Genomic DNA, 17,064 nt, shown 5'->3' with positions numbered 1-17,064 from the left:
GAGCGGTCTTTGGATGTAGCATTTGAAAAGAGCCGCTATCCTCAGGCAAGTTGAAAAGTTGCTAAGATTCATTCCTTAAACCCAAATCTGTGAATATGTGTAACTTCTCCTTGGGAGGGGAGAGAAGTATATATTTTCACAGCATCCAACTACATATACATGGGTGGGCAAAAGTGGGTTTAGAGTTGTATTACAAATGAATAATACAGTAATTAATAATAATAGAAGGATAAACTCTGTGTTTCACGTACTCACAACTATAAACCTACTTTTGCCAATCCCCTGTATATTATAGAGATTATTATATAGATTTTCCCCCTTCCTAAAAGTTCAGGTCCCTTACCCTAGCTTTAGACCAAATGCCAAAATTACTTAACTGGCTTTACCCCTGTCCCAGCAGAAAGCCAAGTGGCATGTTTTGATGAAGAAAATCCAAGCTCATTCTCAAACATAGCCCCATTACTTAGGAAAGTAACTTAATCAGAGAAACAACTTCTTTGTTTATAAGTCCTCAGCTATCCTTCTCAGCTTCCAGGGATTGTCTTTTGAAATGTTAATGGAGCATGGATGGCCTGGAGGGCAGCTCAAGACCCTGGGGTCCCAACTGGACCCCACCGTCCATTTGGGCCTACAGGAATGGGGCAGGGAAGAAGCAGGGCCCCCCAACGTTACCTAGGGCAGGGAAGGAAATGAGTTTCCATCTGGGAACGTGCTCTGCAGAAAGCTGGATGGAGAAAGACTCAGTGCCCATTTGCTTGTATTTGTTTCTATTTTGTTCCACCAAATATGAGCCAGAAGAGTTTGTTTTGGTGTTTTTTTAAAAGCTGTATTGGGGTCGTGACTAGGGGGAATGGAGTGTTTGCTGAGGACTTTGCCCCTCAGACTCCCGTCTCACTCTGTCCATTGCAGTCTTTTGTTGGGAGAAGACGTTGTCAGTCAGCCCATGATGTGTTTCACACAAGGTACTTTTTACATAGAATCGACCAATGTTCTGCTGCCACTGATTAAAGTATTATTTATACTAATTGTTGCCTGTAGTTTTGATGTAATTCATTGATCTATATTTGAAATAATAAAAGGTATAGCAAAATCTCCCTCCTGTTTGGTGCCTCCACAAAAGCATTTTCCATTAAGTCTTCTGAAAGCTAATGTTTAGTATAAGCACTTTTAAAATTTTCTGCAATATGCCTGGCATATGAAGTTTATACTGTGTAAGGCTTAGCAATTCTATCATTACATTACATCCTCCCCATACATACATACTCCCAATTTGACCAGCACATATTTTGTGAGCATTGGGAAGCCTAGGATTGAATTCAGGCTGTTGGGTGGTGGGCACTATTTTTGAAAGGAAAATAAGTTACTGGCCTCAAAGGAGACTCCAGGCTGGCTTTCTGCATGGCTCCAGTCAGCCCCAGACCCCTTCAGCCCCTGGAACCGGTGGGTGAGAGACGGCCCCACCCCCCAACTCTGGGAGTGGGTGGACACGCTGGGTTCTGGGCAAAGCTGGAACTGGCCGGTGGCTGCTCTGACCTAACCCCACTGGCCTCCAATCTTGGGTTCCTTCTACTTTTCCTGTGCTGCTCAGCCCCACCGGGGCCTCCAGCACCTGCCCCTCCTTCGCCCATTCCCCACTCCGCCCTCCAGACGACAATAAACACTCCCCACTATAAAAAGTGGCGTGCGCTATTTTTATCGCGAGGGCTTTTTCACGTTTTGGCCTCGCCTTGAAGAGGGGCCAAGACAGGAGTTCCAAAGTAGATGGGGTGGGAGGGCCTGGCTCGAGACAGGAAATAAGCAGAATGCGTAAAATCAGACATGTGTCCTTAATATATGGAAGCGCTCGCCTCAGACGCGTGGACATGTGTATTTATAAGTGCGTAGACAGAAGTTTAAATATTCAGACAAATTTTATGATTGTCCTTTGCCTGTCTTCTGGCTAATGGCTCCTCCTGTGCCCACCAATACATCAATAGACTGTGTGCACTGAATCACCGGCTGGATGAGGACGCCGCGAGCGCGCAGCCCAGCCCGCCCGAGTCCAGTACAGTAAACCGGCCCCTGGGCGGGCGAGCGAGCCGCGCTTCCCGCCCGCGCGCCCGCCATGTTGGGGAGCCCTCCCCGCCCCCCGCGCCGGGCTGGCGGCCGGGGCTCGCCGGCAGCTGGGGGAGGGCCTTTCATAACCCGGAGAATTTTCAAAGTGCGAGGAAGATGATAAGAATAGATTTCTACAAGTCCCGACCACGTGATTGGTGAAATAATTAATTCAGCACGTCCCTTAAGAAACACGGAGTCGTCATTAATCTGCCACGCAAAGGGCTCTCTTCGACTTGGAAAGTGCAGGGATCCCAAGAATATCACCCGCCCAGGGGGCCCCCCACACGGCGTGCGCAGGGGAGTGCAGCCGGCAGGTAAATATTTTGGCGACTTTTATTTCTTCAGATTTAAATCCTTAATGAATTTAGCTGTCAGGGCCGCTGACAAATAGTTCCTTTTGCTTCCTGATTTGGAACCACGCGCTGGCGAGAAGTTGTTAGTGGCTTGGATGGTGACCTTTGGTTCAGCAAAGCTTTGCGCTTATGAAAAATTACTGAGTGTGGCCGAGTGTGTGTGTGCGTGTGTGTGAGAGAGAGAGAAGAAAGGGGGCGAGGGTGCGCACAGGCTGTTCGGAGACAACAGGAGTTGTAAAAACTGGCCGGCTGGGGGACGCGCCTGGCGCACGCGGGGCCGAGGTTGCCCGGTCGCCTGTGTCTACCGGGAACAATGGTCGCTGTCACGGCATCTGCCGCCTATTCTTAAACCGGTGAGAAAAGGCCCCAGCCCTCTTTTCAAGCGAGGGTCGTAAATTTTTCTTTGCGTCATAATAGGAGGCTATAAAATCGAGTTGAAATTTTACCCCAGGCAGGTTTTAACCAACAGATAATGATTTCCGAGTTGCTTCTCCCAATCCCCTCCTTCCCCACCCAAGCTCTGCTGCTTCTGTCATCCCAGCAAGGAATTTTCCCTTCTTCCTTTTTATTTATGTATTTTTAATTTTTTGGGGGGGGTGATCTAAAATAAAAGCGAGTTAAAGAAGTCCTTGCCTCCGGAGTGGGAGACCCTGGGGCTTGCGGAAACCTGGACGAAGGGGTATGCAGGAGAGGCCAGAAGGAGATGCAAAGGCTGTATCTCTCGCTTTCTCCCTTTTCAGCCTTTTTTTCTTATGCATTGCAAGGAGATTCAAGGTTCCAGGGCCACTCTGCTCTCCTCCCACCCCAGCCCACCCCCAGTGTGCCGGAGACAGGGGATGGGGGCCGGGGGCATTCTCCTCTAGCTTTCGACTCCCTCCCGCCAGGATGCCGGGAAGGACAGCCTCTTTATTCACCCGCTTCCCTCTCTTGGCTTTGAGGATGATTTCTGCTCTCGGAGGCTAGCTGCTCTCGGTGGTTGTTTGGGGATTGTGTGTCTTATGATTTCTTTTTTGGTGTGTGTATATTTCCCCGTCAGACAGAGACAGAGTTTCCTCCATTATGAATTATACATTCAAACAATAACACATTAATTCAATTATTCAAAGATGACAAATGTTTATGTGCTTTGCAAGTGACTCTAGTACAGATTCCGGGTGCTTCCTCCAAGTTACTTGCCTTTTTCTCAATGAGAATTGGCTCCCCTCCCACCCCCCAACCCCACCCACTCCAACCGAACTTCACATTTCCTGGTAGGCCGGGAGAGGAACCCACATAAAAAACAAAAACAACAACACAAAATAACCCGCCTCTCTAGCCCTGCTGGCAGCCTGGCAGCCAACAGCCTCCCAAGGCCCGGGCTTGGCGGGCACCGGCCCGGGCTATTTTATCAGTGTGACAATTGCCTGGGTTGGTGTGATAAATCATCGTAAGTAATTCCTGAAAGGGTGCGAGGCTGTTGGGGGCCGGGCGAGGACTGTAAATCTTTCCGGTTTATTGCTCTATGAACATATGCTCCGATTGAAGAAGGCTTAGATCCTTTCCTGGAGACAAATTCCCGCAAAGGGGCCCCCCTCTTTGGCTGGAGATTAACACTTGCTGCGGGCCGGCTGCTCGCCCCTAGTGGGAGGCTAGGGGGCGGGTCCTCCTGGCGGGGGTGGAATGGGGCACCCACGGTCCAGCTCCATGAGGCTCCCCGAGTGGGCTTCCAGCCAGGCGCAGCCAGGTGCACAAAAGAAGGGGCCGGCTGACAGGTCTGGGAGCTCGAGCCTCGACCTGCCCTCTGGGTCTTCCCCAGCCTCTGGAATGGGGATGCGGAGAACCTTACCCCGTTTCCCCAGGCTCTTTGCGGCTGCAGAGCACATTTGCCCTTTGGAGACCTTGCAAGCAGCGACGGGGCATTTGCTCCGTGCCCACTGCCGCTGAGGATCAGAGCTGGCCATGAAAGGGAGACTTCAGGAAAGGGGTGGAGACCCCTCCGTGGTGTGGGATTCTGGGGTGCAGGTGGGGCGGGGTGAGGCGGGGAGTCTCGCTGGAGGGCCAGAAGCTGGCTCCCGCTTGCCTGCCGCATCTTAACTCTCTGGACCACATGCAGAATTGTTACCGTGAATTTCACCGACCTCTCAAAGAATGCTGCGAACCTGTCTTGATTTAATATTTCTAAAACATAAGTTCCCTCCTCCCCCAGATAAATCTGGCTCGCGCCTTCTTAAAGGTGCCGCAGGAAGCGGGAAGGCACGGCCGGCTGTGCAGTCCTGCAGTCGCAGCCTGTGGGATCAGCGGGCCCTGCCCAGATCCGGAGGCTCACAGGTCCTGGCAAACAGCCGCTGGGCACCTCGGCCGCTGCAGGCCTCGCAGGACCCGGGGTGAAGTGACAAAGGTGCAGAGGGGAACAGCTCGGGAACCGCTCTGGGTGCTAACCGGCTGCCGTTCGCACGCCTGTTCTGGCGCTCAGAGCTGCGTCTTGTCTGGGGCGTCTGCCGGCGGAGCCAAGGCCTCAAGCAGTGGCGATGCGGTGGTTGTGGTGGGACTACGGGCCTCGTCAGTGCGCTGGAGGCGCCAACCGGAGCCTGTACTGTGCTGCAACGCGATTGTCTTGCCCAGGGAAGGGGAAAGTGCTCCCTAGCCTAGGCGGCACCTTGCCCTGGTGCCTGAGGAAGAGGGGGAACTTGGGTGCAGACCGGGAGCCAAGGGGACCCTGGGCATCTGATGCTCCACAGTCGCCTGCGGAGAAGCCTCTAAGATAGGCGGCCTGTAAAATTTCCATCCCGTGACCAGTCTCGAGGTAGGCCAGGCCAGGGTCAGGGGTCATAGGAGGAGAGGCTCCCAGCGCCCCCGACCCACTGCCAGCGGCCAGACTGGGACTACGTCTGTCCAGAGCAGCGAGATGGGGGCTTTCCTTCATCCTCATACCCTCCAATGTCTGCCCCTGGGAAGGGGCCCGGATCCCACGCCTCCTGCCCATCCTCCCAGCCCCCAGGCCTGGCTGTGCTCCGGGGGCTGGATGGTGTAAAAGTTTCAGTCTCAATCAGTACAATCTTCCCCCGGGGTCACGTGAACAAATATGCTGGCATTTGAAGGCAGCGTCTGTGTTTCCCGACTATGAGGGGGTTTCCGGGGCTCTCTCCAAATCCAGAAAGGACCACATTCCGAAAGCAAAACAAACCCCCGAGCTCTGGGGGGCTTGGGAGGGCTGGGCAGGAACCCAGGAGTGGGTGGGGGCACGGGTAGCCACCGCTCTGGGCCTGTGAGCGGACAGGCGGGCGGGTGGACCGACGGGCGCGCAGAGCAGGCGAAGCCAGCCTGGGGACTACGAACTCGTTCCTCCTGCGTTTATTGGTAGTTGAACCTCAGCCTGGTTCCGTTCTACCGGGAATTCTGTGTGCTCGGGTATATGGCCGCGTCAGCGAGCACGCAAGACCAGGGTTGGGACAGTGTTGTCTGCAGACAAAGGGGGAAGGCTAGCTCTGCCCCCCACTGGCGCCCACTCTGAGGCCGAGGACACCGGGTTTATGATAAATTGGGATCCAGGTAAGCAAATGCATGACAAAATGGAAATCTTTGGGCAGGGGGCTGCTTGCTGCCCTGAGTGGGATACTAAATATGATTTATTTTGTGTAATCTGTGATCTTGATTATTGCCAATTGTTGAGGCAGCCTGCGCAGACCTAGATATACTTCTACATATACATCGAGGACGGTGATTAATCGTAACAAGGCTCGCTTTGTGGGAATGCTCCCCGCCTACCCAAAGGTTCGGAGGACACATTACCTTGCCAGACTTGGAGGGTGGCCGGTGGCATGGGGTGGGGAGAGGAAGGTGGCAGTTTGAGGAGTCGGTCAGTGAGGGGGTTGGGGGTTGAAGGAAGTATTGGGGGGGTAAATGTGCAGTTATGAGATTGGGCTGAAAATGAATAAAAAGAAACTTTTTTTTTACACTGTCACGCCAAAGTAAGATGGAGCATCATATTAATTCAGTGTCTTGGGCTGCCCGGCTGGGCGCAGGCAGGTTGATTTATATGTATTTAAAATAAACTCTGTGGCCAGCCAGCTCCCTGCATTGTTCAGGGAGCTAGCTCCACATACATAGGCCTTTATCTCTTGCTCTTGGCTTAATTTTTTTTCTTGGAAGGTTAAAGTACCACTCAAGATTCTCTCCCCAAATTCAAGAGAACCTCCAAACTAGTCAGAAGAGTTTGGAATCTCCTCCACACTCCCCTGCACTAATCTAGGGTTTTGACTGCAAGAGTGGCAGAGAAAGGTTTAGGGCTTCTGGGTCCTTCTTCCCAAAGATCCAGGAAGAAAGGTAAATTGCATTTTGACTCCAGCATCCCATCCATCCTTTTGTTTACTATGTCCTGTGGCTGCTGGCATGGGGAGGACAGGACAATCCATCCCGGGTCTTTCCAGAGACCACAGTTTGAGAGAGGAGCAACCTGAGTCCCAATAAAGGGCTCCACGCTCAAGGGAATGCCACAGGGCTGAGTCAGACTGGGCCTTTATGGGGCAGGAACCCACAAAGCAAGGAGCACTCCCTCAGCCCAGGCTAGGACTGGGCGCTAGTGAGAGAGGGACCGACTTCCAGGGGAGTTGCCATCAAAGGAGGGCAGCAAAGTTGTTTTGTCAATCGCCTGTGGTTGGCTTCATCAGAACTTAGAGTCACTGGACATTTTTCTTCGCTTGCTGCCTTGGAGCTGTGCGCTGGCCAACTTAGTCAGCTGAATCCAATTACTACGAGCAGCATTTCATTTGGCCCCATGGAGCACTCACTTATAACTTCTTGAAATTTTCAATAATCCGCACCTTATCCTAAAGGCTCCCTATCCTAAAGACTTTTCCTGGGTACTGGTAGGGGGTGAGGTATCGGCAGGCCTGCCCAGGACCAGCTCCTCTTTGACAGCTCTCCCAGGGGTTTTGCTCTCCCAGTTTCTGTCTGTGGAAAGGTATTGAGCTGGTGGACGGAAGCCAGCTGGTTTAAGTCTTCCATTCTGGACAAGCAAGAGGCTGAAGTCCACCGGGGTGGATGGTGGGTGCACTGGGGAGGGAGCCCAGGGGAAGGTGGTGGGGGCTTTGGGTGGCCCACTTTTGGCCACCTTGGGGTCTTCTTTTCTCTCCCTAAGCCTCTTGTACCAAGAGTGTATAGAGCACCTCAATGCCCAGTTGCAAACTCACCCTATTCCTCCGCGGCTGAGAAAACGAAATCTAGCTACCTGCATCCAGGGATCGGGGCTCTGGGTGGGTTCCCAATTTAGCCATTCTTCTGAGGGGAAGTTCCTACTTTTAAGGAACATCTTTTTTTAAAAAAAATAAATAAATCAAGCAGCAAAAGTTGACGTCCGTCCACGTGAATGTATCATACAAAGCGGCTTTGGGATTTGCTGGTCAGGTCGTTGGGTCCGGGTACATCGCGCCTCATTGAGAAGCCCTTGGGGCCCGCCCAGCAGAGTGGACCCCCTGGATCCCGGCCGGCTGGGAAGCTGAAGTCCAGGCGTGATGTTAGGATCTCTACCCGGCCGGGATCTCTCCGAGGTGCTTCCGTTGGGTGTTCATTAAGGGTGAGTTATTGCCGCGTGAGCCAAAGGTCACTTCAAAGGCTTATGGCTGCTCGCTCTAGTCTTTAAAAGGGCCCGGAACGCTTTGTGTGGGGCTTCCCCAGCACGGTTTAGTGTTTGCAAACTACTGAGTCGACAAATTGCACAGGACAGATGCAAGTGGGGGGATTGTATCTCTACTTTAACCTGATGGGGCAGGTACCCACTGAGCTCCGGCAGTGGTGGGCAGCTCCGTCTGTTTGGGGGTAAAGGTAAGAAGGATGTTTCTTTCTTAGGTGGTTTGCAGCCTGATCCTTAAGCAGCTGGGTGGGAAACCCAGGTCAGGAATGTGGCCGGTACTTACTGGAATATAATAAACTCAGGGAAACCATCAATGTATAACGTACAAACGGAGAAATAGTACCCAGTTCCCACTTTACTCAGGCTGCCTGGGCAACCATTGATTGGGACTCACCCAGGCCCATCTACACAATTCACGGACCTTTTCTGGTGCTATGCTGTAGCCTCCCTCCCATTCCAATTCTGCACAGTCCCCTCTTCTGCTATTAGAAGGGTGGGCTTGCCCTGGAGGATTTAAAGCTTGGCTGGAGCAGGGGGAGAGGGACTAGTTTTTCTGTGCCTCTGACATACTTGGCCTACCCCCTGGCCAAGGGTGTGATTCAACTCCCCCTTCTCCTGACCAGTCAAGGATTTTCGTGTTAAAGGATTCTTGCTCCCCAGGAGCCACGGGTCTCTTTTCTGCCTGAGAGAAGGCACCCTGAATGGCCGCAGTCACATTTTACAATATTCACATTGATTATGACATCTTTAAAGAGGGTAAATCCTCTCCATATGTGTTTGTAAGTACCGGCTGCCACTTGGAGTTTTCCATTTTGTTCCAGATCCGCCTGAACAGAATATCAAAAGGAACCCGAAGAACCTACAAAAAGAGTTAGAGACAAAATTCAAGAAAACACATATACACACTCATACACACAATTGTGAGTGACGTGATTAAAAAAATAATTTCCACTCCGTGTTCATCTGTCCTGCACCTCAAGGTAGCCATCTCAGGATTCATACATCAAGACATGAAACAAAGGGCGGCTTTGAGGTGGATCACCTCAGTGTGAACTGCCGCGGTTACATGATAACCCATCGTCGGCCTTCAAATTTATGGCATTTTAATGCAGTGAGCCCAGTGCCTTAAATGCAGGGTGTATTACGCGTACTGAGTTATCTGGGCTAAACAAGAGTGATTTAGAAGGCCCGTCCAGTGCTCCTCATAGGGCAAAAGAGGCCCAGGCTGAGAAAGCAGGAGAACTTGGGCAGAAAGCTGTGAGAGACACCCCCCTTTCCGAGCACGCCCTAAAGGGGGTAGTTCCAAAATCCCGAAGTAGTGAAGCCAACGGGAGGGAAGAATCCTCGCTCAGTTCCAGTGAGTTAACGGGGTTACCCAGCAAGGGCCGTCCCTGCCAGAAGAGATGGGGGGGGGGGGCTTCCAAGGTCCTGGTTTAGGCAAAACAGAGAGAGGAGCCGAGGGCAACTAGAACGAACCTTAGAAAAATGTGAGACTGACAGATGCGACCAGCACGCCACCGCCGCCCTCTTTTCTTTCAACTTGCACCACCCGCCTCTACCTATCCGTGATTTACGACCAGAGAGCGCCAGTCCGGCCCGGAGACGGCCGCCCGTTCCATCCCCAAGCCCCTCGCCCTTCCCACGGCCGCCTCGGGCAGCCTGGCGCCCGGCCGGCCTCCGCGAGACCCCCGAGCGGGCCCTCGGGAGGCCCGGGCCCTGCGGGCAGCAGGTCTTCGGCCTCGGCGGCGAGGCTGCGCGCGTCCCTGCCGCGTCCGGGCGCCCGGCCGAGCTGCTCCGAGGGGCGGCACCGGCCACTTTATATATAGTCCCCCTACTCCGGGGGCGCGGGCCGGGAAAAGTGCAGAGTAGGGCATTCTTTTGCCGCGCTTCCTCCTACGTTCAGTCCGTTTTCCACTTCTGAGAAGTGCCGGGCCTGGGGACGTGTTTTTCTTTTCATTCCTTACTGAAGCGTTTACTGCCGCAGCGCTCGCAGTCATAAATTTTGTTACAAACCACAATGACAGGTGCATTGATATGCACCGTGAGAGCTCCAGCTGCTTAATAACCCCGTCCCCTGGCCGCTGTGAGCGCCTTTTATTTATTCGGTATCATATTAGGTATTGATCCCGGGCAGAATTAAGTGCAGTGAGCAAGTATCTGGATTCGGCTGTTTCAGAGGCGCGGTGGGTGCGGCGGGCAACGCGGCCTGGGGAGCCGGCGGGTGGTGGTCGCTTAGAGGCCGCTTTCCTTCCATCAGCTTCTCGGGAGCTCCAGAAGGGATGATCTCGACCCCCTTTTGGCGCCCCTTCCCCAAGAGGGGCCGGGGTGGCGCCGGCAGGGTTCTGGAGAGGTTGCCCCGCTGGTTCCCTGGTCTGGGGGGGCGGGGGGCGTCGGGGGAGGAGAGGAGGAGTGAGAGGAAAGGGCTGTTGAGGACTTGGATGACTGCCCCTCCCCCTACAGGGGCTTGTCTTCACCCCAAGGCATTTGGGTCCCAGAGCCCAAATGAGCAGAGGTACCAAAGGGTGAGAAAAGAAAGCCTTAAAGAACGGGTGGGGGGTGGTCGAAAAGATGAGCCACTGAACAGTTGACCATTGTCCAAGTGATTTATGACCCGTTCCTGCTTTTTAGGTTCAGGCAGAGTTCACAGGGAATAGGGATTTCTGGAAAGAAATAAGCTTTTTTTTTAAAAGTTTTCTGACAATATTCTCAGGTTCTGTTTTAGAAGCAGTGGCTTCTTTGGGGCACAGTATATTTTGGGATTTGGGGGAGACAGCAAAGTCCTTCCCATTTAGGAGAGGGCTGCTGCCATGGCTGCGAGGGAGGTGGATGGTGGTGTGGAGAACCACCATTGTGTGTGCCTTGAAGTCCCTGAATTCAGTGAAAACAGAGGACAGACTCCGTGGTTACCCATGAGGATGCCCACTGTTTGCACTTTTGACATCTGTACACAGAGTGTTTTCTAGGAATATGCCATAGGAACAAATACACATGTGAAGCCATCTGTTTCAAAGACCTGGTCAGTTCCTAAAGAACCTTTGTAAATATGACTGGTTCACCTACCAAGATAACTTGGTCAACCTGGGAGGCAAGAGGGGATGTTTTTCTTCCACTGTTGTAAGTGGAATGACAGAAGCAGCAGCGAGTTCTCTTGGTCACAGTGTCAAATGTGACCATTTTGACATCCGGGGAGCCCACAGTTTAAGACTGGAAGCAGGACCCCAGAATAGTACAGAAACTTCAGCAAACTCAGGGTCCCTGGTGCCTTTGCCTGGGGACACATAAATATTAGTCGTAGAACTAGGAGGTAGCTGTCTATTTGATAATCAGCAATTCTAAGAGTCAGAGAACATAGACAATGAATTGAAAGAAAGATTAAGATCAGCTTTGTTGAGTAGATGCCCTAATTGCATACCTTTAATAACAACTTTAGAAACAACTCCTAAAATACAACATCCTAGTATTCTATTGAGAAGGGCCTCCTATCAAGATAAGTGGCGTATTCATTTATATTTTAGAACAAAAATGAGCAATAATAGTACCAAACAGAGGCTAGTATGAGTAATTTTTAATTTATTTTAAAATTATTTTAAAAATCCTTACCCAAGGATATGTTTTTATTGATTTTAGTGAGAGAGGAAGGGAGACAGAGAGAAACATTTATTAGTTGCCTTCCACATATGACCCGACTGGGGGTCAAACCCAGAACCTAGGTATATGTTCTGACCAGGAATTGAACCCACAACCTTTCAGTGTGTGGGCAACCATGCTCCAACTGACTGAGTCACCTGGCCTAACTGATTTTTTAAAATCTAGTTAGGCTTTGTGGTGACGGCGAGGGTAAATGAATGACTAGGAAGTGATTTTGGTACCAGTGGTCAAATCCATGAGGCCGCATAAGTTGTCTAGATAACGCGGTCCACCTTGGTGACCATGATGTAGGTAGGACAGGGAGTTGTGGGTAAAAAAAGTTGCTCAAAAGAAGAGACCAAGAATTAAGGCCAGGGAGCTGACCAATGAGTTTTCTTTATCAAGTAGACAAAAGTAGTTGAATGTATTAGTTATACTTTAACTCCTTGGGAGCCTTTCAGGAGAATGGGGAGGGTGGGTAAGAAGGGAAATGTCTATCAAGAGTCAGAGGACACAAAAGGGGTAGTAGAATTTTTCTTAGGTGTTTTTTCCCTCCTTCTAATTCCAATTCTGGGTCCATTCATTATGCCAAAAGAAGCTCTCTCACTGGCTGTGAGTTAGATAGTGGTGGTAGAATGGAGGATGCAGAGCAGAGGTAAATAGTATCTACACAATAGGTGCAGAATAAAAAATGATCGTTGGAAAGCATTCTCCATTTATCTCTGCTCCCTGCATTTCAAATTCTAAATCTCTTCACCCATTTTCAGGGTATCCATTTAAAAGTAGTGGAGGACCAAGTTAGGAGTCTAGAAAAAGGTAGATGAAAGAGAAGAAACATTTTCTAGCCTCAAAATAAGTCCGGAGTCTTCAAGTTCTATTCTTGGTTTTTATCTCCTAGTGGATTTCACAGCTGACCCACAGAGCTAACTGGGCCAATTCTCACCCTGTTACCAGAAGGTGGACTATCTGGGTCTTCATGAAGGATGCTGAGATTCTGAAACCAGGTGGGGGAGATATTCTGTTGAGCACTCTGGCTATTCTGAGTGAGTTATACGGCTTTCTTTTGCCCACCAAAACCCTGAGATGGTCCCATGGTTGATCGGTCCATTCATTCATTCACTCACTCAATAAGCATTTGTTGCACTTACTATATTTGGGGCCCTGGGCTAGATGTTAGGAATATATTAATAAATAAGACACACTCCCTGCCTGCAAGGAACTCAAAGTCAAGTGGGAGAATCCGCCATTAAAGTGTGTAAGTCCATAAGTGCTTTTCGATGCAGTATCAAATGCTAAATTGACACTCTTGGAGAAAGAAAATTGTATCTGGAAAAAAAGAAAAGTCCCTTTCTTTGGATGTAACTAAAAAGAAAAAAATATATTTTCTTATGCCTTTGAGAAATAACTTCTGACTTTTCCAAGGGTTCAAATAAGTTGAATTTCATAAAATTCCAGATTCCCCACTATGAAGTGGGTGAGAAGCAGAGAGCCTAAGCTAGTCCTTCTATATTGATTGGTCTTGCCAATGACAGTCCTGCTGGGGCCTCTCACTTTTCTTCTCTGCAGGTCTACTGGAGCCTGGGGCTGCCCCAGCTCTCTCAGGATTTGGCAGACATTGGAGGTGGCAGTGAAGGAGACAGTGGTGGTCAATGTTATTTGAGCAGGGTCAGCAGGCCCTGGAGCTTCCTGAGTGCACGATGCAGAAGGCTGCTTACTATGACAACCCAGGACTTTTTGGAGGCTATGGCTACAGCAAAGCCACTGACACTTATGGCTACAGTGCCCCTCATCAGCCTTATCCACCCCCTGCTGCTGCCAACTCCCTGGACACTGATTACCCAGGTTCTGCCTGCTCTATCCAGAGCTCTGCACCCCTGCGGGCGCCATCCCACAAAGGGGCTGAACTCAATGGCAGCTGCATGAGGCCTGGCACTGGCAACAGCCAGGGTGGGGGTGGTGGCAGTCAGCCTCCTGGTCTGAACTCAGAGCAGCAGCCACCACAGCCCCCTCCTCCACCGCCGACCCTGCCCCCATCCTCACCCACCAATCCCGGAGGTGGAGTGCCTGCCAAGAAGGCCAAGGGTGGTCCCAATGCTTCTGGCTCTTCAGCCACCATCAGCAAGCAGATCTTCCCCTGGATGAAAGAGTCCCGGCAGAACTCCAAGCAGAAGAACAGCTGTGCCACTGCAGGTAGCTCTCAGGGGGAGCTTCACCCTGGACTAAATCCCCACCACACTGACCCCAAGAAGCTAGCTCACTTAGGAACCAAGAAACTCAGGCTGGAAGTACAACCTTGGAGGCCATATGTCTAAATGCCTGACACAGAAATGTCCCTTCTTTTTAGTGTTCCTTATTGGGGTCATACCCTTACAGTGACAGGGAACTAACTTCCATTCCAGATTGTTGGTGCCATAGCTGGGCAAGTCTCATAGTTATTAATAGACAGCTCTTCCCTATACTGACCTAATAACTGCTTTCCTGGGCTGCTGGCCATAACTCAGCTCCTTTTTTCCATCCAGTAGCTCTTCAAAACTTGAAGACAGGTATGATTCCCTGAGCCCAGGTGGCTATGCAGTCCACGTCACATGAATTCCCAGTCTCTTAAGTTAATAAGAACTAAAGTCTATGAAGTGCTATGTTAAGAACCATCCTAAGTGCTTTACACCCAACCCAATTCTCCCCATCCCAGCAAATCCATAGTAGGGAGGGGCATATCCTAGGAGAGGAGGATAGGCTCTGAAACAGGGGCAGCCTTGTGCTTCTCTCCCTGCAAAGGGAGACTCTAGAGTTGAGAAGATATTCTCTAGGTCCATTCAGGGTATGTGGGCAATGGGCAGGGACAGGAGCTCTGAGGCCTGCTGCCTCTCTCTCTTCTCAGCCTGCTCCATTCCTGAAATTTTCTGGCCTTTTGTTCCCTGATGTGGTTTATCTTCAAGTAGATGAACTTGCTTGCAGGTTCAGGGCCACTTTGCCGCCTGAGTTGTAGCTAGCTTGTTATCAGGTCTCTAGTTTGCCTGCTGCTCTGGGGCTGCTGCTCCTAGAGGGAAAGTATCTTCCAGCCTGTAAGCTCCTTCTCCTGCCCCTCCTTCCCAGCTGCAGGCACAGGCCCTCCCTCCCAGGAGAAATCCATTTGTCTTCCCAGTGAGGGAGTGGACAAGCTGCTGAGAGGTGGCAGGGGTGGTGGAAACCAGTGTTGAGGCTGCTGGTGCTAGCACCGCAATACTCATATGCTCCCAGCCTAGCCTTGTATCCTCCAAAACTCTGGGGCAGTAATTTTATGGTTTATCATCTCCCTGCATTTGGATGCAAAGCTTTTTTGGGTGTAGCTGGGCTGGAGTGAGGTGCTAAGATCTCCATCCTCAGTCCACGCTTCCTGGGTACATTGCCCAGGAGCCAGCCCCTGAGCAAGGCAGGCTGGGACTGTTCCCTCACTCCCCTCCCCCAGCAGAGGCTAGGAGGCTAGGAGGAGTGTTCAAAGAAGTCTGGCCCTTCTTTGACAGAGCAGAGGCCTTACCAGCTGCTACTAGTCTCCCATTAAACTCCTCCACGGCCTTTGGGAGGGGAGGGGAGGGGTTGGACAGAGGATCAACCTCAGGCGGCAGATGGGGGTTTCAGGTGCGACTGATTAGTAGGCTCGGGGCTGGTGAGTTTCTTCTCAGAATCTCACCTTCCAAACAGCCCCTCCCCGACTCCAGCCAGGATTAAAGTGGGGGGAGGAGAGGGAAGAGGAGGGAACAAGGGAAGCACCCCTTCCACCCCTGGGTGTCTCCACCTCTCCTTCTCAGCGCCCCTCTCTCTCCCTCCGGTCCAGGAGAGAGCTGCGAGGACAAGAGCCCGCCGGGCCCAGCGTCCAAGCGGGTGCGCACCGCGTACACGAGTGCACAGCTGGTGGAGTTGGAAAAGGAATTCCACTTCAACCGCTACTTGTGCCGGCCACGCCGCGTGGAGATGGCCAACCTGCTGAACCTCACCGAGCGCCAGATCAAGATCTGGTTCCAGAACCGGCGCATGAAGTACAAGAAGGACCAGAAGGCCAAGGGCATCCTGCACTCGCCAGCCGGTCAGTCGCCAGAGCGCAGCCCGCCGCTCGGCGGCTCTGCCGGCCACGTGGCCTACTCCGGTCAGCTGCCGCCGGTGCCGGGCCTAGCCTACGATGCGCCCTCGCCTCCCGCGTTCGCCAAATCTCAGCCCAACATGTACGGCCTGACCGCCTACACCGCGCCGCTCAGCAGCTGCCTGCCACAGCAGAAGCGTTACGCGGCGCCCGAGTTTGAGCCCCACCCCATGGCGAGCAACGGCGGCGGCTTCGCTAGCGCCAACCTGCAGGGCAGCCCGGTGTACGTGGGCGGTAACTTCGTCGACTCCATGGCGCCCGCGTCTGGGCCGGTCTTCAACCTGGGCCACCTCTCGCATCCGTCTTCAGCCAGCGTGGACTACAGTTGCGCCGCGCAGATTCCCGGAAACCACCACCATGGACCGTGCGACCCTCATCCCACTTACACAGATCTCTCGGCCCACCACTCGTCTCAGGGACGCCTGCCCGAGGCCCCCAAACTGACGCATCTGTAGCGGCCGCCAACGGCCCGAAGTAGTGGCCCAATTACCTCTTTTGCTTTGGTGGCGGGCGGGGGTGGCGGGCGGGGCCCGCAGGGCAGCGGGCGACTCCTCCCTCACCCTAGCCGGGGTCGCAGCCTCCCTGGTTTCGGGCCAACAGCGGCCGAGGCACAGGAGACTGGGCCTCCCCTCCTGGCGCGTCCTCCTTTGGGTGACTTGCCATAAATCAGCCGCAAGGATTGTCCTCTGTAAGCCCGACGGTGCCATGTACCGCGGATCGAGGGACTCTAACCTGGTAATGGTGTCCCGAAGGTAAGTCTGAGAGCCATCGGCAGCGAGATCTGCAGAGGGCCAGAGCCCGGAGAGCTCCGGGCCTGGCCTGTGTCTAGCCTAGTTGCGGACACCTTAATTTATATGCTCCTTCCCGTCCTGTAAGGATTGCATCGGACTCAACAATCTGTATTTATTATTTGAAGCGAGTCATTTCGTTTCTCTGATTATTTATCCTCGTCTTAATGTATTTATGTGTATATTTGTAGAATTCTCCAGCCAGCTTCGGAACGCGCTCCCAGGCCCTGGGGTCCACATTTCACCTCTTTAGTCCCCTTGGTCTGAATTAGTTAAAGAGAGTAGTTTTTGAACAGTTGTAACCGTGGCTGGTGTTTGTAGTTGATGTAAAGGATCAAGACCGCAAAATGTCCTTCATGGGTAGACACACCCGTTACTCATTTCTCAACAGCCGCAGCCCTCCAACTCGACACAGTTTATTGATTTCAAATTGTCTGGTACTATTTGAACAAATATTTAGAATAAAAAAATTCTCAG

At 52.1% G+C, this 17,064-nt stretch overlaps 1 protein-coding gene across 1 annotated transcript in view; it reads left to right on the top strand.

The window, feature by feature from the left end:
- HOXD3 (homeobox D3) overlaps positions 1 to 17,064 on the top strand; it is a 19,224-nt gene extending 2,160 nt beyond the window's left edge. Inside the window, exons 2-4 of the mRNA XM_037044395.1 lie at positions 12,584 to 12,689; positions 13,252 to 13,875; positions 15,497 to 17,064. Coding sequence (XP_036900290.1) covers positions 13,335 to 13,875; positions 15,497 to 16,254 — 1,299 coding nt within the window. The 5' untranslated portion in view covers positions 12,584 to 12,689; positions 13,252 to 13,334 and the 3' untranslated portion in view covers positions 16,255 to 17,064. The remainder of the gene's footprint in view (positions 1 to 12,583; positions 12,690 to 13,251; positions 13,876 to 15,496) is intronic.

This window comes from Sturnira hondurensis, unplaced genomic scaffold, assembly GCF_014824575.4.
Source record: "Sturnira hondurensis isolate 20B ecotype Veracruz unplaced genomic scaffold, ASM1482457v3 Scaffold0004136, whole genome shotgun sequence".
NCBI classification, from domain to species: Eukaryota; Metazoa; Chordata; class Mammalia; order Chiroptera; family Phyllostomidae; genus Sturnira; species Sturnira hondurensis.
This window is presented reverse-complemented; position numbering and strand designations above follow the sequence as displayed.